The sequence below is a fragment of the Pan troglodytes genome, chromosome 6, assembly GCF_028858775.2.
Source record: "Pan troglodytes isolate AG18354 chromosome 6, NHGRI_mPanTro3-v2.0_pri, whole genome shotgun sequence".
NCBI lineage: Eukaryota > Metazoa > Chordata > Mammalia > Primates > Hominidae > Pan > Pan troglodytes.
The window spans coordinates 26378-50073 of record NC_072404.2 but is presented as its reverse complement, the minus strand read 5'-3'; the positions used below and the strand labels follow the sequence as shown (position 1 = coordinate 50073).

At 34.6% G+C, this 23696-nt stretch overlaps 1 protein-coding gene across 1 annotated transcript in view; it reads left to right on the top strand.

The window, feature by feature from the left end:
- The window catches only part of LOC134810506 (MAM and LDL-receptor class A domain-containing protein 1-like), a 52689-nt gene extending 32336 nt beyond the window's left edge, over positions 1–20353 (top strand). The window contains exon 3 of the mRNA XM_063815125.1: positions 19184–20353. Coding sequence (XP_063671195.1) covers positions 19184–19404 — 221 coding nt within the window. The 3' untranslated portion in view covers positions 19405–20353. The remainder of the gene's footprint in view (positions 1–19183) is intronic.
- Positions 20354–23696: the final 3343 nt, after the last annotated feature.

Sequence of the window (23696 nt, the reverse complement as noted above, 5' to 3'; positions counted from 1 at the left end):
GGCTACAATCTCCAGTTTACAGATATGAAAAATTAAAGACATAAGTAGCGTGGATGAGAATACAAAATTAAGGATTGGACTGTGATTTTACCTAAGCTGGTATGATTTCAGTGGCCAGGGCTTTCCCAACATTGCCCCCAAATCTGAGATTAGAGAGAATCACTGTGACCTCAGAGTGAGAAGAGAACAAAAAAAGAACACAGGAAAGAAACACAAGTCACCATTGAAGCTATTGTTGCCCTAATTATCCGGCTAAATCCATTCTGTGGCTCACAGTTCCCAGGGGAGGTAAAACAGCTACTAGAAGCATAGGCAGAGATGCGAAATATCAGTTACTGAGTGTTGGTCCTAATTTTCTGTTTCAAGTTTTGGAAGAAAAATAAAAAAACTTGAAAAACTGTAGGAGCTGTGTTTTTTGCAATGGCATAACAAAATAAACTATGGGTCAAAACCACAAGGCTTGTTGAATCCATAGGTTTGATAAAGGAATTTGATAAAGGAATCTTACCATAAAATGAAACAAAAATACAAATTGAGCTCTACGTAAAAAAAAAAAAAAAAAAAAAAATGTTGCTCTTGATGCTTTCCAGTCATTTTTTTCTTCATAGCATCATGTTATCTGAAGTAAGAATCATGCTTGTAACTTCACTAAGGGGCATTGATTTCCTTTTAATATTAACTGATTATTTGTTTATAGCATTTTTCTTCTTTGGCTAATAAAACAAAGCAAAATAAATAAAAACTCAAATTCACATACACACAAACCAGAATGTTGACCTAATCCCCAAGATGTGGGTTTCTATCTTACCTACAACTTTTATTTCATAGAAAATGACTGAGCAGTAGATTATTTTACTTTTCTTCGGTACTTCAAAATCAACCTTTTCCCCTCGTGCCTGCCTTGTAATTTTAATGAAAGCAGTGTTCTCCAGCAACCTGGGCTTGAATTTCCGCAGTCATCTTTGACTTTCTTCTTAAACCTCTTCGGTTGTAAATTCCACTGACTACAACTGCAAGATATTTCTCGGACCTTCTGTTTTTTTCCATTACTGTAATTCAAGTCAGTGTTGACTTGAATGAAAAACAAATATTAGACCAAAAATGTTATTAATATTCCCCAATAGTTTTTATGCCCTTAAATTAGTTTATTTTTACTTTGTCTTAAAACATCATCATTTGCTCTTCCAAGTCTTCTCTCTCATATTCTGAGCTATAGCTTTTTTCTAATTTAATTTTCAAATCATTCTCAATTATTAATTATACCTGATTTGTTTCAATACTTTTATAATATTGTTAATTTATTTTTCCTACTTTATTAAGATATAATTGGCAAAATGGTATATAGTCAAGGTGTACAATATGATTTTTTGACATGTCTATATATTATGAAATAGTTACCACAATCAAACTATTAGTAATTGACACATCTCTAACCTCATATAGTTACCCATCCTCTGTGTGTGTGTGGTAAGAGAACTTGGCTGGGCCCGGTGGCTCATGCTTGTAATCCTAGCACTTTGGGAAGCCGAGGTGGGCAGATCACCTGAGGTCAGGAGTTCAACACCAGCCTGGTCAACATGGTGAAACGTGGTCTATACTAAAAATACAAAAGTTAGCTGGGCATGGTGGCACACACTTGTAATCCCAGCTACTTAGGAGGCTGAGGCAGGAGAATTGCTTGAAACTGGGAGGTGGAAGTTGCAGTGAGCCAAGATCATGCTACTGCACTCCAGCCTGCGCGACAGAGCAAGAGTCTGTCTCAAAAAAAAAAAAGCACTTAAGATCTACTCTCAGCAATATTCAGCTGTACAATATCTTGCTGCTGACTATAGTCACCAGAACTTATTCTTCGGATAACTGAAAATTTGTACCATCTTACCAACATATCTCCATTTCTTTCATCCCTCGACCTCTGCTAACTACCTCTCTACTCTGTTCTGTGAGTTCAACTTTTAGATTCCTCTTACATGTGCAATCATGCAGTATTTGCTTTCTGTGTCTGTCTTATTTCACTTAGTGTAATGGACATGGCATTATTCTAATTTCATAAAGACAGGATTTCTTGATTTTTTTAAAGCTGCATAATGTTCCAATGTACATATATATTAGATTTTCTTTATCCATTCATCTATCTCCATACATGTAAGTTGTTTCCCTATTGTAGCTATTGTGAATCATGCTGCAATGAACATGGGAGTTCATTGGAGTCCAGATGTCTCTTTGAAATAGTGATTTTATTGCCCCTGGATATACACCCAGAACTGGGATTGCTGGATCATGTGGATAGTTACATTTTAAATTTTTTGAGCAACCTCCATACTGTTTTTCATAATGGCTGTATCAATTTACATTCCTACCAACGGGTATAAGTGTTCCCCTTTCTCCACATCTTCACCAACACTAGCTATCTTTTAACTTTTGATAATAGACATCCTAACAGATGAGAGTCAATATCTCATTGTAGTTTTGATTTGCATTTTCCTGATCATTACTGATAATAAGTGCCTTTTCATATACCTGTTGTCTATGTCTTCTTTGGAAAAAAATGTCTATTCAGGTATTTTGCCCCTCTTAAAATTGGATTATTTGTTGTTGTTTTTTGTTTTGTTTGTTTTTGCTGTTGAGTTGTATAAGTTTCTTACGTAGTTTGATATTAACTCCTTATTGGTTATATGGTTTGGAAATACTTTCTCTTGTTGTGATTTTTGTACATGATGTAAGATAAGAGCCCAATTTCATTTTGCTTTGCATGTAGATATCCATTTCTTTAACACCACTTATTGAAGAGATTATTTTTTCCCATTGCATATTCTTGTCACTTTTTTTATTGATTACTTGACTTTATATGTGTGGGCTTATTTCTGTGCTTTCTATTATGATCCATTGGTCCATGTTTCTGCTTTTATGCAAGTACCATGATGTTGTGATTACTACAGCATTGTAATATAATTTGAAATCGGGAAGTATGATGCCATCAGTTTATTTCTTCTTGTTCAAAATTGCTTTAGCTATTTGGAATCTTTTGTAGTTCTCTATGAATTTTTGTCTTAGAGACAAAGATTTGAGGATCTTAGAGGAAAAGCTTTTAACTTTTTACCATTGAGTGTGATGTTAACTTTGGGCTTGTACAGGGGTTCGCTTTTACCCACATCCTCCCAATACTTGTTAAAAGTTTTAAGACTGTTACTGTATTAAGGAGCATTTCTTCTATTCCTAATTTGTTTGGAGTTTTTATCATGAAAGGCTGTTAAATATTGTCAAATGCCTTTTCTACATTTTTTGACGTGATCATAAGATTTTAAGCCTTCATTCTGTTAATGTAATGTATCACATTTATAAATTTTCATATGTTGAACCACCTTTATGTCCCAGGGATAAATTCCACTTGGTCATAATATATGATCCTTTTACACTGTTATTGAAATCAGCTTGCTAGTATTTTGTTGAGGATTTGCGTCTATATTCATCAGTCATATTGGCCTGTAATTTTCTTTCCTTGTAGTCTCCTTTTCTGGCTTGGAATCAGGCTGAATTTTTTTTTTTACTTTTTCTTTTTTTTTTTTTTTTTTTGAGACGGAGTCTTGCTCTGTCGCCCAGGCTAGAGTGCAGTGGCATGATCTTGGCTCACTGCAAGCTCCGCCTCCCAGGTTCACGCCTTTCTCCAGCCTCACCCTCCCAAGTAGCTGGGAGTACAGGCGCCCACCACCATGCCCAGCTAATTTTTTGTACTTTTCGTGGATCCGGGGTTTCACTGTGTTAGCCAGGATGGTCTCGATCTCCTGGCCTCGTTATCCGCCTGCCTCGGCCTCTCAAAGTGCTGGGATTACAGGCGTGAGCCACCACGCCCAGCCCAGGCTGATCTTAAAAAATGAGTTTGAAAGTGTTTCTTCCTCTTCAGTTTTTGGAGGAGTTTGATAAGGATTGGTTTGAATTCTTTAAATGTTTGGTGGAATTTAGCAGTGAATCCATAAGGCCCTGGACTTTTCTTTGGTGGGAGATTTTTGGTTAATTATTCAATCTCATTACTCATAATTCATCTGTTTAGATTTTTTTATTTCTTGTTGATTCCATCTTGGTAGGTTGTATGTTTGTAGGAATTTATCCATTTCTTTAATGCTATTCAATTTCTTGGAGTATAATTGTTCATAGCAGTCTCGTATGATCCTTTGTATTTCTGTGGCTTCAGTTGTAATGTCTATTTCTGATTTTATTTATTTGGGTCTTCTGTTTTTTTATCTAAATGGTTGTTAATTTTATCTTTTCAAAAAATTAATTTTCAGTTTCATTGATCTTTTTATTTTTTTTCTTCATTGTAATTATTTTTGCTCTGATCTTTATTAGTTCCTTCTTTCTATTAACTTGGAGCTTAGTTTGTTCTTTTTCAAGTTCCTTGAGGTATAAAGATAGATTGCTTATTTGAGTTTTTTATTTCTGATTTTTTTTTATTTTTTAGGTATTCAGTACTATAAACTTTCCTCTTAGAACTGCTATTGCTGTATCCCATAAGTTTTGGTATGTTGTGTTTCCATTTTCATTTATCTCAGATTTTTTATTTCATTTTGATTTCTTCTTTGACCTACTGGTTTTTAAGGAGTGTGTTGTTTTAATTGCCATGTTTGTGAATTTTCCAACTTTTCTCCTGTCAGTGATTTCTAGTTTCATACCATTGTGGTTAGAAAAGATGCTGGATATGACTTCAAACTTCCTAATTTGTTAATGCTTGTTTTGTGAACTAACATATTATCTATCCTGGGGAATGTTCTGTGTGCTCTTGAGAAGGTGTATTCTGCTGCTGTTGAATGAAATGTTTTGTATATGACTGTTAGGTCAATTTCCTCTAAAGTATCATTTAAGTTCAATGTTTCTTAATTGATTTTCTGTCTATATGATCTATCCATTGTTGGAAGTGGGATATTGAAGTCCTTTACTATTATTGTTTTGCTGTCTCTTTCTCCCCTCAGATTTATTAATATTTGCTATACATTTGGGTTCTCTCATATTGAGTACATATATTTATAATTATTATATCCTCTTGATTAATTGCTATATATTTATATAATGACTTTTTTTCTCTTTTTACCATTTTTTGCTTAAAGTATATTTTGTCTTACGTAAGTCTAGCTTCCTGTGCTCTTTTCTGGTTTGCATTTGCATGAAATGTGTTTTTTGTTCTTTCAGTTTTAGTATGTCTGTGTCCTCAAAGTGGAAGTGAGACTCTTGTACGCAGCACACTATTGGATATATATTTTTTTAATCTGTTAAGACATTCTATGTCTTTTTGTTGTAGAATGTAATTCTCTTACATTTAAAGTAATTATTAATAGGTAAGGACTTACTATTGCCATTTAAAAAATTCCTTCCTAGCTGTTTTGTAGATCTTTTGTTTCTTTCTCTCTTGCTATCTTCCATTGTGATTTGATGATTTTTCTGTAGTGGTATGCTTTGATAGCTTTCTCTTTACCTTTTGTGTATTTACTATAGGTTTTTGCTATGTGTTTAAATAAGGCTTACAAAAACCAGCTTATACTTACAACAATTCATTTTAAGCTGATAAAAACTTTATTTTAATTCCATACAAAAATCCTACACGTCTTCCCACCCCAACATTTATGTTTTTAATTTCACAATTTACATCTTTTTATATTTATAATATTTAAAAATAATTCTAAATTCAGAATACAGAATACACACTAGTACTGTAATGATAATATGTAAATCACTTATAATTCTAAACACTAAAAGATAAATGTTATTAAAAATAACTATAGCATCAGTAATTTGTTAATGGATATGCAATATGTAAATAAATTCCTATTTTTAATCTAATCCATTAGGCAAAATTAATTACATTTCTAGTAGGAACTTAGCCATGTAATACATTTCTACAGTTCTTTGCATAGCTGTAAAATGATGTTGTCTATTACCTGAGGAGACCACGGTGAGGAATGATGACAAAGTTAAAGATTTCCTTATATCTTGAATCAGATCTTCAGTTTAGATTAAGAATTGCTCTGAGACATTTATATTAAAAAGTGTGTATCTCAAAGGAAGTATTTGCTTTTCATTATTCTTTCTGTCCTTCATTAGAAAGGCCAGAATTATATTTTCTTCAGCTGAGCATATATGACAGGAATTTTCTTTCTTGCACCAAGGATTAATGGTGAGATAGCTAGTTTATTTAGAAAAATAAAACACTGACTACATCACAAAATACTGTCTGCAAATTGAAATATAATTTATGTGCTCTTTATTCTCTTTTAAATTTTCAGATTTCAGCATGCACATTAGAATTGTTAGTTACTAAAATTATTAGTTATTACAATTTAAGTATTATATGAATATCCATGTTTACATTATTATTAGTATTTTGTTTTCCCCAGGAACTAAAGCAGTGGCACATTGTACAATTGATGATGCCTTCAAATTGATAAAATATGATGACTATTTTAAGGACGCTTAACATAATTTTTATGATGTCCTCCCCCACCCCTCAGACATTAAATGTGTTGTTTTGTCGTTGTTGAACTGGGTTGATTACATTTTTGGCATCCCTTCTCGTTAGCTTCAATGTCTCACCAGCTTTATTTACAAATGGTGTTTAAGTCTTCCTTTATTCTGCAGAGATGAATGTTTGTTTCAGTGTGGATCAAAAAGCAAGGGGAACAGGGTAAATACTATTGGCTTTACTTTTAAGATATCACCTGCAGCTTTTCATCTTCTAATACGCTGTTTGGCGTGTTCATTATATTTGTCTCCGAATAATAAATTACATGAAAGCACTGTGTTTTTAAATATGCCTTTCTTTTGTATTTTTCTAAAGGAGGAGTAGACTCAGAAGAAAATACCAGATTATTGGAAAGTTTTGCAGTTTAAGATTTCAGGGGAAAAATAAAGAAATTTGAGCCTTGGTGATTGCAATCTTAAATATTCTGGTTTTAGCTTCTTTGGTGTAGTCTGTAAATTGATTTAGCATATATATAGGGAAAAAAATTTGGCCAAAGTCTGCGATATGTTCAATTAACAGTTTTATTGTGTTCTTAGAAAATAAAATTGAACAAATTATTCACTTAACTTATTTTAAAGTTAAAACTTTTACATTGTTTCACATTCTCTCTTAATTGAGAGAAATGCTAAATGTTAAACATGGAGAAGGTTGTCTAAATGGTTAGTTCACAGCTTGGAAATTTTCCATCTGCTACTTCAGTCATTTGTAGTCACATTCAAATATAGTAGAATGCCTGTAAAGAAGGAAAATGTCATTGAATCTTTGTTATAAAGCAGAAGTATTTCAAAAATTGCTGATTGGCTACCGGAGACAGAAAAAAAAAAAGCACTGCATAGTTTGTGGCAAACAGCTATAACACAGTTGTTATAATAGTATCCAAAGAATAGCTATGCTTTCATAAAACCTTTTCACCTGGAAAGTATATCTAACACAGACACTTCCATAAAATCATACTAAACATAGTTCTTTCAGCTTGTGAGTATAACTCCAATTTATTGTACTAAGTGAAATAGAAGAAATGTATGATATTCCCCAAAAGCTATAGATATTTAAACATTTTAAATTTTCTAAAGAGACTGTTTAAGCTTCAAATACGCTTTTACATTTTTATATTAAATATATTTCTTAACTCAAAAAGTCACAGGGAAAACATGCGTTGTTAGCTACAGATAGATATAAAGTACAATGATTCATATTAGTCAAGCAATTCATTCAGTAATCATATGTCTAAAGTTGGTAATAATTTATCAAGGACTAGAGATGTTAAAATGTTGTTTTTATTTGCTTAATTATCAGTGTGGGAATGGCTGTAGGGAGGGAAGTCTAGTATAAAACAAGTTGGAAAATCTATTTTACCAGAGAGAATATATTAATGTAGCCTGAAGTTTGTCATATTTGTTACAGTGAAGTTACAGAGCGAGGAGTTAGATCACTGAGTCCATTTGGAGCCTGAGACATCTACTTATGAAATCTTCCACACGACAGATGTGCAGGTAGTTTGGTTCCCCTGTGGCTCAGAGATGTGGAAGAAGATCAGATCAAACCAGACTAATCTCTGCTTCTTAGTGAGTGCAAACTTCAGTCATATGCATTTCATCTTTTCAATTTTTGTTTCATCTGCAAAGATTTTAATGTTCTTTGTTTAAAGAGACTTAAATCTATCATTGCTACCAACTTTAGCCTTATTCTAAGCAATTATAGGCCAACAAAACCCTATAAGCTTTGTAATAAGTTGAATATTTGCCCCACTCCACAATGCATATCTTGAAACCTTAATCCCCATTGAGATGGTATTTGGAAGTGGGGCCTTTGAGAGGTAATTTGGAGTAGATTAGGTCATGAGGATGAGGTTCTCATAATGGGATTAGTGCTCTTACAAAAAGAGGATGAGACAGGAGCTCTCATGCGCTCTCTCGCTCTCTTGCTCTCTCTTTCTATATACTGCATAGTCATTTCTAGCATCACCTAAGTTAAGAGTGTGATACTTTAGAAAATACTCTTCTAAGTATTTGCAAAGTTAAATGAGTTGACCTCATGTCCCTTAGAGGAAAGTCTAAACAATGTGTGAGGACCAGAGAGTCCATCAGGAATCTTGCAGTACTTGTCATGCCTCAGTCACACATGAAGAACTGGCCTGACCATGTTTCTGGATTCTATTTTACTTCCACATCACAGAATCTGTGAAATCAGCTGCAACTCCACCTTCCCAGTTACAACCACCACCAATTGCAAAGTTCAGCTCCAGAAGAAGAAACGCTTTTCTCATTTAGCTCTTTTAGTGCTCTTCTCTTCAATGCAAGACATTGGACTTACTTGGTTTGTAAAATTTCCTCATTCTGGTGGAGTAATAAGGAAGTAATGAGAATAGGACTAAGAATTATGAACTCTTACTATGTTTTTGCTTAGAGTAGTTGTCCTTTTACTTATTCTCTGAAACCTTTTTAAGATAAAAATGAATTGTCTCTACTTTTCCTCAGTATGAACTCATCGGTCTCTCTTTCAAGTCATCCAACTCATGTCCATGATTTCTCTCTAATGATTATTCTCTAGTTAAGTTGAAATCAGAACTAAAGATGCAGTTCAGACTGCTGGTTTTGCTGAGTGTGGTGGCTCATGCCTGTAATCCCAGGACTTTGGGAGGCCGAGGCGAGTGGATCACCTGAGGTCAGGAGTTTGAAACCAGCCTGGCCAACGCGGTGAAACCCGGTCTCTACTGAAAATACAAAAAATTAGATGGGCATGGTGGTAGGTGCCTGTAATCCCGCTACTCAGGAGGCTGAGGCACAAGAATCGATTGAACTGGGAGGCAGAAGTGGCAGTGATTCGAGATCACGCCACTGCACTCCAGCCTGGGCGACAGTGAGACTGTCTCTCTCTCTTCTCTCTCTCTCTCTCTCACACACACACACACACACACACACACACACACAACAGACTGCTGATTTTAGTAGTATGGAAGATCAGATGACCTAAAAACTGTGACACTATTTATTCCTAGAAATGTCAACTATAACATAACGTGCATTGATTTAAATGTCAAGCTGAGCTTAAAAAGGGGAAATCTCCAGGTGAGAGAAAAAAAGAGAGAGTATTGAGAAATAGAACAGAAAGACAAAGTAAATGCCAGAATTAGGGAGTAAGAGCATATGGGATGGACAAGATGGAGAGAAAGGGGAGAGGAGAGCCAGAAGTGAGTGAATTGCAAAAGAAGCACAATTAGGCTGATGACTGACTTCTTAACAGCAAGAACAGAAGTCAGAGGACAGATATAATTTTCAGAGTTCTAAAAACTATTAATTGTTAGCCTAAAGCAAAGCAAAACTTTTTCAGGAAAGAGGGTTAAGATGGCATTAAAAGATAACACACACACACACACACACACACACACACACAAAATAATATTATTTCACTGCACCAGATTCTGCAGTTCAGACAAATGAACTATGTAAATGTGAATCTCAGAAAGACACAAAATGAGCTCAACCAGGGATGTGATGAAAAATGGCAAACACATGGATAAACCTAAATATACGAATGAATGGCAAGTACATATTGTATGTTGAATGTTTATATACTGCTGGGAAGTATAGAATTACTTTGGAAACTGGTTTGGCATTATCACCTAAGGTTGAAATTGTACTTACCCCATAACCAAGCAATTCCATTTCTAGATACATAAGGAGAAATGTGCAAAATGAGAAAACAATACCTTAGAAGAATCAACCCCAAAATCATTAACGGTAGAATGGCTAACTACAATATATTTTCATATAATAAAACACTAGACAGCATTCAGAATTACTGAATTACAATATACATATTAACACTAATGAATTAAAGTACTATCTTGAGGAAAATACCACATGGCATTGGTTAAAATCTCTAATCGTTATAATCTCTGTTGCTGATACAGAGAACGCTTCCATTCATCTAAAGTTAAAAACCCAAATACCATTTTATTTAAAAAGGACCTCCCTGATGTTTACTATATTCTGTCACTATTATTAGAATTTTAAAATGTTAGGCCGGCTACGGTGGCTCATGCCTGTAATCCCAGCACTTTGGGAGGCCGAGGCGGGCAGATCACGAGGTCAGAGATCGAGACCATCCTGGCTAACACGGTGAAACCCCGTCTCTACCAAAAACACACAAAAAACTAGCCAGGTGTGGTGGCACACGCCTGTAGTCCCAGTTACTTGGGAGGCTGAGGCAGGAGAATCACTTGAACCCGGGAGGTTGAGGTTGCAGTAAGCCGAGATGTCACCACTGCACTCCATCCTGGGCAACAGAGCGAGATTCTGTCTCAAAAAAATAAAAAAGTTAACTCATTTAATCACATAACAACCTAATGAAATAGAAACTGTGAGAGGATATTTGGTGCACCTGCAAATGAAAAAAATCATAAAAGCAAATAAATGAAAAATAATTCAGTATACTACTCACCTTGAGAGATGAGCAATGAGGGGTTAGAATCAGCAAGAAAGACACTGGAGGCTTCAAAACTATAAGGAGATTGACATTTCATAAACTGGTAGGTTCATATCTTTTATTCTTTAAAGCAGGCATATATTTTACTCATTTTTATTCATGTGTAATAAAAATTTATACATTTCATAATAAAATGTAAATAAGTGAGAAAAGTTTGTGCTGCTCAATAGACTAATCGATCAAAACTGGCTATATATATAAATTAGATTATAATCATAGATAATATACAATAAAGTCTAAAGTAAAGACTTAAATGTGCAAACCACAACTATCAAAATTTAAAAATTATAGAAACATCTCGAATATTAGAGAAAAAAATTAGAGAAACTTTAAGGCATTAATCATAGAAGAAGTGATTGATAAATTAAAGGTCATTAAATTTTTTTTTAGTTTGAAGGACACCATACAAAACAAAAAGACATTTCACAGACTAGGAGAATATATTTGTCATACAGATAAATAAGAGGATTAGAATGGAGTATGTGGAATATAAACCTGTAAATAAGAAAACTATAATCCAATTGGAAAAAGAATAGGAGATATGAACCATCAGTTATAAGCCAGAGCAAAATACCAAAGTGGCCCTTTAAAAGTATATATTTAAAAATATTTCATTTTAAATTTTATCTTTTATTTATTTTTATTATATTTTAAGTTCTGGGATACATGTGTAGAACGTGCAGGTTTGTTGCATAGGTATACATGTGCCATGGTGGTTTGCTGCACCCATCAACCATTCATCTAGGTTTTAAGCCGTGCATGCATTAGGTATTTGTCCTAATGCTATCCCTCCCCTTGCCCTCAACCCACCACAGGCTCCGGTGTGTAATATTCCTCTCCTTGTGTCCATGTGTTCTTGTTGTTCAACTGCCACTGTGAGTGAGAACATGTGGTGTTTGGTTTTCCGTTCCTGTGTTAGTTTGCTGAGAATGATGGTTTCCAGCTTCATCCAAGTCCCTGCAAAGGACATGAACTCATTCTTTTTTATGGCTGCATAGTATTCCATGGTGTATATGTGCCACATTTTCTTTATCCAGTCTATCATTGATGGACATTTGGGTTGGTTCCAAATGTTTGCTATTGTAAATAGTGCTGCAATAAACATATGTGTGCATGTAACTTTACAGTAGAATAATTTATAATCCTTTGGGTATATATCCAGTAATGGGATTCCTGGGTCAAATGGTATTTCTGGTTCTAAATCCTTGAGGAATCGCCACACTGTCTTCCACAACGGTTAAACTAATTTACACTCCCACCCAAAATATTTCTTGGTGTAAAAATTACATAATTTTTACAATCTCAATAATTTTCATAATTTCCATAATTGGGAAAATACAAATTAAAATGTCAAATGTGAAATGCAAGGATGTGGAGCAACAGGAATTCATGTTCATTGCTGGTAGAAATACCAAGTTATATAGCCGCTTTGAAAAAGGTTTGATATTTTCTTCTAGAATTAAACATAGTCTTACCATGTCATCCAGCAATCAAGTGCTTTAGTATTTACCCAAATGAGTATATTCACACAAAAAACCTAGATACAGATAGGTGTTTATAGCAGCTTTATTCACAATTGCTAAAACATGGAAGCAACCAGGATGTCCTTCAGTAGATACATAGGTAATAAACTGGATCACATCCAGAGAAAAATATTATTCAATGCTAAATAAATGAGCTGTCAAGCTGAGATATGAAGGAAATTTACGTGCCTGTTACTAAGCAGAAGAAGCCAGTATGAAAAGGCTACATACCCTATGATTCTGATAATATGACATTCTGGAAAAAAGCGAAACTATGGAGGTAGTAAAAACATTAGTGTTTGCCATTGTTTAGGGGAGAGGGTGGGATGCATAGATGGAGGATTTTTAGAGCAGTAAAACTAGTCTGCATGATACTGTAATTGCTGATCTAAGTGCTGACAGGAATAGGGTGTCAGATTTGGGGTTGATGAGAACAAAAAGATATGCCAGTGTCCAACAAGCATATGAAAACATGCTCAACATGATCAAATAAGGAAAATGGAAATCAAAACCACAATGAGACATCACCTCATACACATTAGGATGGCCACTATCCAAATAATAAAAAATAGCATTAGTGAGACTATAGAAAGATCAAAATTCTTGTGCATTCTTGGTGGGACTGTAAAGTGGTTTAGCCATTATGGAAAGCAGTATGACCATTCCTCAAAAAATTAAAAATAGAATTATCCTATGATGTAGCAATGCTACTTTCAGATACATATCCAAAATAATTCAAGCAGAATCTTGAGATTTTTGCCTCCCCTTGTTCATTGCTACATTATTCACAATAGCTAAGAGGTGGAAGAACCCAAATGTCTATTAACAGATGATTGGATAAAGAAAATGTGGTATATACGTACAATGGAATATCATGCAGCCTTAAGGGGGAAGGAAATCCCATCACATGCTACCACATAGATGCTGTGGACTGAACATATTTTCCCAAAATTTATATGTTGACATTCCAACCCCCAACGTCATGGTATTTGTATGTGGGGATAATTAGGTCAGGAGAGTAAAGCTTTCATGGATGGAATCAATGCCTTTATAAAAAGACAGGAGAGAGCTTGCTTTTTCTCTCCCTATTCTCTACCATTTGAGGATACAAGGAGAAAATGGCCGTCAGCAAACCAGGAAGTGGGCCAGACACCACTTCTGCTGGCACCTTGAGCTTACACTTCCCAGCCTTCAGAACTAAGATAAATAAATGGCTGTTTAAGACACTCAGTGTGTAATGTGTTATAGCAGCCTGAACTGACTAAGACAATGGATTAACCTCGAGGACATCATGCTAAGCTAAATAAGCCAGTCAGGAAAGTACAACCATTGTAGGACTCAACTCATATGAATTATTTAAGGTAGTCAATATCATAGAAACAAATGTAGAAAGGTGCTTGCCGAGAGCTGGGGGGAGGGAGGAAGGAAGGAGAACAAGTGTTTAATGGATATAGTTTCTGGTTTTTGAGATTAAAAAAAGCTCTAAAGATCTGTTGTACAACCTTGTGAATAGCCTTAATAATATTTACCACAATAAAAACAATTAGAAAACAAACATGAGAAAATACAAATTGGTACAAACTATTATTTGGATAAGGGTCCCTCTGAAGGCATTAGTGAAGGGGTAGAAAGAGGAAGAATGAGGTCTGAGCATTATAGAAAGGTTTTCTTTCTTTCTATTCTTTCTTCCTCATTTATTTGTTAATATAAGGATCTGAAACAATGCTATAATAACAATTTACTTAGTCTTAGTGGTGGAGTCATGTATCTATTATATAATTTTCTTAATTTATATGAATGTTTAAAGTTATTCATAATTAAAGTCATTTTTTTAAAGAAAAGATGTAATTGAATCTGAAGCAGTTCAGTCGATGTCTTCTTTGTCTCAAATGCAAAGTTATTGAAACTCAATTCGCTGGGCTTCTGTCCTGCCCTGAAATGTTCTTCTCTTGAAGGAAGAATAATAAAATCAGAAATCGGCCGGGTGAGGTGGCTCACGCCTGTAATCCCAGCACTTTGGGAGGCCAAGGCGGGCGGATCACGAGGTCAGGAGATCAAGACCATCCTGGTTAACACAGTGAAACCCCGTCTCTACTAAAAATACAAAAAAATTAGCCTGGCATGGTGGCGGGCGCTTGTAGTCCCCGCTACTTAGGTGGCTGAGGCAGGAGAATGGTGTGAACCCGGGAGGCGGAGCTTGCAGTGAGCTGAGATCGTGACACTGCACTCCAGCCTGGTCGACAGAGCGAGACTCTGTCTCAAAAAATAAAAATAAAAATAAAATAAAAAATAAAATCAGAAATCAGTAAATCCTAGGTATTTGTGACTAGAAGTGTATTATCGAGCAAGTTTAAAGTAGTACAATCAGTGAAGAACATCATATATGTGTTTCCATTTAGCTGTTTATTGAAGTTTCTGTGTATTAAGGTAAGATGATTAATTGTAAATGTCTACTTCCATAAATATACATAATATACAGCAATTGTGAAGAATAGGAAAACGTGTGATCCACTGTTTTTTAAGACTTTTACTGTTCTAGTAATGTGTATTTACCCTGAGCTTGGAACACAAATTTACCCATTCTCTCTTGAAATTAATGCATTTCAAAATGGCTGCCTAAATTGGAGCATAGAACATTTTTCTCAGTGCAAATGACAGTCATCTCTGTGGAATTAAAATCTTTGTCTTAAACTAAAACTTTATTATCTAAATATGGAACAAACCAGCTTGGATGAGCATGTGCTAAAGTGAAAGAACTTGACATCCTGCTTTGGTTAAAGGAAAACTTTCATTGAAACTTTGACGAAATACATCACTTTCCAGATGCCATTTTTGATATAGGACATACAAATAAAAAGTTTACATGCATCTTCTAATGCATTTTAATTATATATTTTTTTTCAGTAAAATTATGTAAGTAAATTATGCTCTGAAATGGCACAACAAATTTAGCGATCAAATTAGAAGATTATTTTTAAGACCTTGTATTTAAACATTTTAAAAGGATGATTTTCAAAGAAATTTGTTCCATATATTCCACTGAGACATATAAAATATCCATCAACCTGGCCATTGAATGTTTTGCAGTTCTCAGCAAATTCCCTCAGAAGTGATTTTTATAATCTCATTATAGATTTATTTGAAAATAATTTTTCATCAAGGCTAGCGAATTTTTCTTTCTCTGATTCAAACTCTGTCCTTCAAGATCTTCAAAGTCATCGGCATTCAGAAATGATAAAATGATTGTCTTTTTAATTTTTTTTTCACATTTTATTATAACTTTGGATGCGTCAGATTTCTATGGAAGGTAATAACTTTCACCTCTAATTAGGTTCTTATTTTTGCTCAATGACTTAGACGTGAGTATATCCAACTGGATGTGAGATAAAGTTTCCAACCTGTTAGGATCTCCTTTTTTGTGTGTTGTTGTCATTGGCTTTCTATTTTAGGATAGAAAATATTTCTTTTTACATTTATTTTATTTTGATTGTTTAATTTTTTATTTTTTGTTTGGGTTGGGGGGTGGGAAGGTGGGGTCTTACTCTGTCACCCAGACCAGAGTGCAGTGGTGTGATCTCGGCTCACTGCAGCCTCAACCTCCCCAACTCAAGTGATTTTCTCACCTCAGCCTCCCACGTAGTTGGAACTACAGGTGTGGGCCACCATGCCCAGCTAATTTTTGTAGTTTTTTATTTTTGTAGAGATGAGGTTTCACCATGTTGCCCAGGCTAGTCTCAAAATCCTGAGCTCAAGTGATCCACCTGCCTTAGCCTCCCAAAGTGCTGGGATTATAGGTGTGAGCCACCACACCTGGTGAGAAAATATTTCTTATCCCTAAAAACTGACTCCTCTTCTATGTTTTATATATCTGATCTTGGGGAATAGAATGCTCATTTACTTAACAATCGATTAATCATTTCAAACTCACCCCTATGGGATCAGAATACTATTTCCTTGGTCTTAATCTCTCATGTAGACTGAGCTGTATCTGGCAGCCTAATATTCCTGGTCTCTCTTCATCCTCTTATTCATTCCTTCCCAGAGGAAGGAAGAGCAACAATGGATTGGTGAGTTTTCAAGAAGAATCTGAGTATGCATGCCTGGTCCCTCACCTCCTCTTTTCTTTTTAATGTTTACTAGCTGAGGAAATATGAAATCTGGTCAACTCTTCCTTGCTATAGTTTCACACAGGGTAGCCTGGAAGACACAGTTCGGGGTCTTATTTCTGGGTTTCACATTTTAGAAGACCACTTGTCTACAGAAATAGGAAATTTTCTTCAGGATTAGCTATATCAATAAAAAGTTGATATTTTGATCTATCTTCCATCTTAGGTCTTAATTGCCTCTTCATTTGAGCTAAGAAATAAACTACTAGTTATTGGACTTTCCCCAGATTCCCAACAGCATGTAAATCCCCAGTCCTCCAGATACTGGACGTTTAGTATTGCTCAGATTTTTGCTCTTCCCTTTAAACCATCTCTGTTTTGGTTTATTAGTTGACTGGATTAAAGAAAGAGGTTAACTATTCTAACTATTATTTTTTTCAGTGTTAGAGCAACCTACAATTCATGCTTCACACTGATGCCAAAAAGTACATCCTGAAATAGACATTTTATATCTTGTTATTTCTCCATATTTTTGTGTGTTTATTTCAGACTCCCAAGTTGATTTCAGCTGGCTCTTTATGGTAACTGTCTACTCTCCAGTTCCATATCTAATGAGTCAATCAGACGCATGCTTTATTATCATATCACCAGATATTATCGTGTTAAATTCTCACAGTATTTAAAATAAAAAAACAGTTTAATGTATTTCCATGCATTCACACAAGTTTTTTCTCATTGCCCATAAAGACCTTGTATTCTTTTTCACCTAGCAAGATGAGCTCATCAACCTTTGAAAGTCAGTTTAAGCATCAGTTTGCCAAGGCATCTTATTTGACTCCCATCTGATATTTGGTTTTCCTCTGTTTTCTTTCAATACACTGTGAAATCTTCCATTTGTTATTTTATTCATTCATCCACTCTGGTATTCATTCATCCGTCCGTCCATCCATCCATCCATCCGTCCATCCATCCATCCATCCATCCATCCATCCATCTATCCATCTATCCATCCATCCATCTGTCCATCTATCTGTCCATTTATTCACTTGTCAATGTCAGTATACCTACCATATGCCATGGTCTGTGAATTGTGCTATGGATGCAGGGATGAAAGATACCATTCTTGCTTCCCTGGAGTTATATCTTTACCATAAATTTATCCCAAATACCTGTAATGAAAGATACATCTGACTGCCTTGTCCACTAGATGTAAACTATTTAATGGCAGAGATGGCATATTTGACTTGTGTTCTGTGCAGAAAATGCACGAGGAGAGAAGGAAAGACACACACACAATACCTTTAAGGGTAAACAAGCTTTATCCCACATAAATAGCAATGCAGATATAATAAGCAAATGATATAAGCAAATTAACATAAGCAAATTTATATAATAAGCAAATGATATAATAAGTAAATTGCAATGGGAAGGGGAGAAGGGAAAAATATATACATATTTACACTCACCAGACTATGGAGGATTCACCACCAAACTGGGAAGCAACAGCCTGGGCTCCAGAGTTGGACACTGCACTCACCAGACAATGGAGGATTCACCACTAGGCCCGGAAGCAGCGGCCTAGGCTGCAGAGTTGGCCAGTCATCCATGCACAGAGGAGGAGAGGTCTCATGAAGCTTCGGAGCAGCCTGGGACCCTAGCTCTTTTTGTAATGAGTTGTTTGGCATGAGGTCCATTCACAAGGGTCCTTTGTGACTGGGCCCAAGGAACACAAAAAGGTTGACTTGTTTTGTGACTGTCTGTTGTTTTTCAATAACTAACATATAGGAATAGATTGAAATAGAGATTTCTTCTAAACAACACTGGATGAAAGCCTGAAGGGGCTCACACAACCCATTCTGGGACTTCGTGATCATTCTTTGTGTCCATGTTCAATTTAGTTCAGGTTTAATATTTAACTTTTTCTCCACAGCTTGGATTCCCTGCATCTACCACGTGTATAGCACAGACATGTTATCAATACATGTTTATTGAATAACTTATAAATCAGTCATCATCTATAAATGTCTTCCATCCTCAGTAATTTCAGAAATTGTAGTCTTGTATAAAATTTCTAGATGAGGATTTCAAGTTTGACTCTTTCCTGAAACCTTGAATTTTAAATAAGTGAAAATATGTTAAACAAAGATGAGGAGATGTTAGATTTATTGTAGCAGTGGAAGGACAAAGGTTATTTACCTAGTAAATTAGAAAGTTATTTAGATCTTTACTGTGGCTCTTAATTCCAGAATCTGAAACTCCCTTGGTTCCTGCTGATTCTCTAAGCCCTGGCCTTGGGCCTCCCATTGATTTGGTGAGCTCTGAATAGCTTTCCAGTAATTTCCATCTGTACCTTCATCATTTTTCATGATCGAAGATGTTTAGTTATTTACTGTTACTAAAAACAAGAACCTCAATTTTATTTTAGCAGAGTAGCTGATACTACCCACTGTTCTCTATGATATTGTGAGGCATATTTAGAAAGCTTCATTGTGTAAAATCTCTAAAGAAGTAGAAAACCAGAAAACCTGCTAAATGATGCCTGTATATTATTTCTTATCAAGGTAATTTGTCAGCAGACCTCCCAACTCCACCAGAAACGTCAGTTCCTGTAACATTACCTCCACACAACTGCACAGACAATGAATTTGTCTGCAGGTCTGATGATCACTGCATCGAAAAAATGCAGAAATGTGATTTTAAATACGACTGCCCTGACAAATCAGATGAAGCATCCTGTGGTAGGTGGATTCTTAAAATTTGTTTAAATATTGCCACAAAATAGAAAATACAAGTGTAATCTCTAAGTAGCACAGCCTAACATCATAGTTAGATATTTTCAACATGAGTTAGGGCAACTTCTAAATGTAACAGTTATTCATACAGAAAATTGTGATGGAAGAATCAGAATGCATTTTCTGCCAGGCCCAGTAAGTGGTAAGTGTCTTTAGATTAATGTTTTGGATTCAAAACTATCGTTTTCACAAACTTTACTTGACTCTGGGAGTAGCATTTAGTAGCTCTTTCCATCCATTCCCTTTGATCTGTACTCCTGACACTATAAAATAGGGAATGTTTAGGGAGGTAGCTTTATAATACTGTCAAATTAATTCATTCAAATTTTGCCATTGCCAAAATGCACATACAACATTAGTACTATTAAAATATGCAGAGTTCATGAGAAAACCTATCTTAATGCAAATGAGACTTTTATCCCCTGTGTCCTGGTTTTTACCTGCCAATTCAATGGTACCTGCCAATTCAATGGCTTTTCCTAAATGGATCAAAGACAAACTATTTAATTTAAAAATGGACTTCTCAGCCAAAGATACAGTCTGAGAGGAGAAAAATTAATCTGTGTCTGAATGAGCAAAGCATAAGATCAGAAGGGTAAACACTTTGAAATATCTTTCCCTTCCCTGTTCTTTATGGAGTAGCCTGTGAATTGACTGTACCATCATATTTCTCAAGTGTCTTGATAATATTAAGGGCTTAGAACAGACAGATAACACAGAGAGAGTATTGAAACCCTTGTTTTATGTCAACCTTGTGAAGAAATTCTAGGACTTAAGAAATCCAGTGAGGTTCATATTTATTCTTTTAATCTAGAAAAAAAGGTTTTTTAATGTACAAATACACCACCAATTAACTATCTAATCTAGACTAAAAAAGTCATAAAATCAAAGCTGACTCACTTCGTGCATAAGATGAGACAGTAATTAACTCAACCTAGCCAGGGATTTATATCATGCATCACAGATGGAAAATAATACAGTGGAAGGTGTGGTGGTGTTCAGACTTGCTCATCGGAAGGCATTCGAATCCCCTTATGATCTTATATAAGTTGTAGTGTTTGTAAGAGTTTATACAAAACCTAATTAATTACACAAAATGAGTATCTTTAGGGAATACTGAATTTCCTCTAAGTTCAACTTTGTCATTTTAGTCATGTTGTTTATGATTAGAGGGGAAGTTTTGATAAATTCTTTAAATGTCCTAAATGAGGGCCTACTATTAAGTTATTCTTAGTCAAATAGTTTTTATAATTTTGAACAAATATAAATGAATTATTACCATTTTATTTATGAACAAACTGAGATATTGTCTCTTCCACCCTTTTCTAAGATAAAATAGTATGACAAATCTGCCTGTAAACTGTAGAGATTTTCTAACTGATTTTGAAAATTGTGATAAAAACACATAACATGGCCAGGCGCAGTGGCGCACGCCTGTAATCATAGGACTTTGCGGGGCCAAGGTGAGCAGATCAGTTGAGCCAAGGAGTTTGAGACCAGCTTGGCCAACGTGGCAAAACCCCATCTCTACAAAAAGAATACACAAATTAGCTGGGTGTGGTGGCGTGTGCCTGTAATAACAGCTACATAGCATGTTTATACAGATAGCGGTGTAGATATTTCCATGTTTATACAGATAGCGATGTACATATTTCCATGTTTATACAGATAGTGGTATAGATATTTCCATGTTTATAGAGGTGGCGGTGTAGATATTTCCATGTTTATAGAGGGAGCGGTGTAGATATTAACATGTTTATAGAGGGAGCGGTGTAGATATTTCCATGTTTATAGAGATAGCGGTGTAGATATTTCCATGTTTATACAGATATCGGTGTAGATAATTCCATGTTTATACAGATAGCAGTGTAGATATTTCGATGTTTATAAAGATAGCGGTGTAGATAATTCCATGTTTATAGAGATGGCGGTGTAGGTATTTCCATGTTTATAGAGATGGCGGTATAGATATTTCCATGTTTATAGAGATGGCGGTGTAGTTATTTCCATGTTTACAGAGATGGCGGTGTACGTATTTCCATGTTTACACAGACGGCGGTGTAGATATTTCCGTGTTTATACAGATGGTGATGTACATATTTCCATGTTTATGGAGATGGCGGTGTAGAAATTTCCATGGTTATACAGATGGCGGTGTAGATTTTTCCATGTTTATACAATTAGTGATGTACATATCTCCATGTTTATACAGATAACGGTGTAGATATTTCCATGTTTATACAGATAGCGGTGTAGATATATCCATGTTTACAAGATAGCGGTGTAGATATTTCCATGTATATAGAGATAGCGGTGTAGATATTTCCACGTTTACAGAGATAGTGGTGTAGATATTTGCATGTTTATTGAGATAGCGGTGTAGCTATTTCCATGTTTATAGAGATACTGGTGTAGATATTTCCATGTTTATAGAGGTAGTGGTGTAGATATTTCCATGTTTATAGAGATAGCGGTGTAGATATTTCCATGTTTATACAGATAGCGGTGTTGCTATTTCCATGTTTATAGAGATAGCGGTGTAGATATTTCCATTTTATACCGATAGCGGTGTAGATATTTCCATGTTTATACAGGTAGCAGTGTAGATATTTCCATGTTTGTAGAGATAGCGGTGTAGATATTTCCATGTTTATACAGGTAGCGGTGTAGGCATTTCCATGTTTATACAGGTAGCGGTGTGGATATTTCCATGTTTGTACAGGTAGTGGTGTGGATATTTCCATGTTCCTACAGGTAGCAGTGTAGATATTTCCATGTTTATACAGATAGCGGTGTAGATATTTCCATGTTTGTACAGATAGCGGTGTAGATATTTCCTTGTTTATACAGATAGCGATGTAAATATTTACATGTTTATACAGATATCGGTGTAAATATTTATGTGTTTATACAGATATCGGTGTAAATATTTACATGTTTATACAGATATCTGTGTAAATATTTCTGTGTTTATACAGATATCTGCGAAAACATATGTTCATACAGATATCTGTATTAATAATATTTACATGTTTATACAGATATCTGTATAAATATTTACATGTTTATACAGATATCTGTATAAATATTTACAGGTTTATACAGATATCTGTGTAAATAATATTTGTATGTTTATACAGATGACTGTATAAATATTTATATGTTTATACAGAAAACTATAAATATGTATATGTTTATAGAAATATCTGTATAAATACTTATATGTTTATACAGATTTCTGTGTAAATATTTATATGTTTATACAGATTTGTGTATAAATATTTATATGTGTATACAGATATCAGTATAAATATTTTCATGTTTATACAGATATCGGTACAAATACTTATATCTTTAAACAGATAGCAGTATAAATACTTATATGTTTATACAGACAGCAGTATAAATACTTATATGTTTATACAGTCAGCAGTATAAATACTTATGTTTATGCAGACAGCGGTATAAACACTTACATGTTTATACAGATAGCGGTATAAACACTAACATGTTTATACATATAGCGGTATACTTACATGTTTATATAGATAGCGGTATAAGTATTTACATGTTTATACAGATAGCGGTATCAATATTTACATGTTATACAGATAGCGGTATAGGTATTCACATGTTTATACAGATAGCGGCATAAGTATTTACATGTTTATAAAGATAGCGGTATAAATATTGACATGTTTATACAGATAGCGGTATAAATATTTACATGATTATACAGATAGTGGTATAAATACATGTTTAAACAGATAGCGGTATAAATATCTACATGTTTATACAGACAGCGCTGTAAATATTTACATGGTTATACAGTTAGCGGTGTATTTACATGTTTATGCAGATAGCAGGTGTAAATAATTACATGTTTATACAGATAGCGGTGTAAATATTTACATGTTTATACAGATATCGGTGTAAATATTTACACGTTTATAAAGATAGTGGTGTAAATATTTACACGTTTATACAGATATCGGTGTAAATATTTACGTATTTATGCAGACATCGGTGTAAATATTTATGTGTTTATGCAGATATGTGTAAATATTTATGTGTTTATACAGATATCTGTGAGAATATTTGTATGTTTATACAGATAGCTGTGAAAATATATGTTCATACAGATATCTGTATGTTTATATGTTTATACAGGTAGCTGTATAAATAATATTTACATGGATATACAGATATCTGTATAAATAATATTTACATGTTTATACAGATATCTCTATAAATATTTACGTGTTTATACAGATATCTGTAT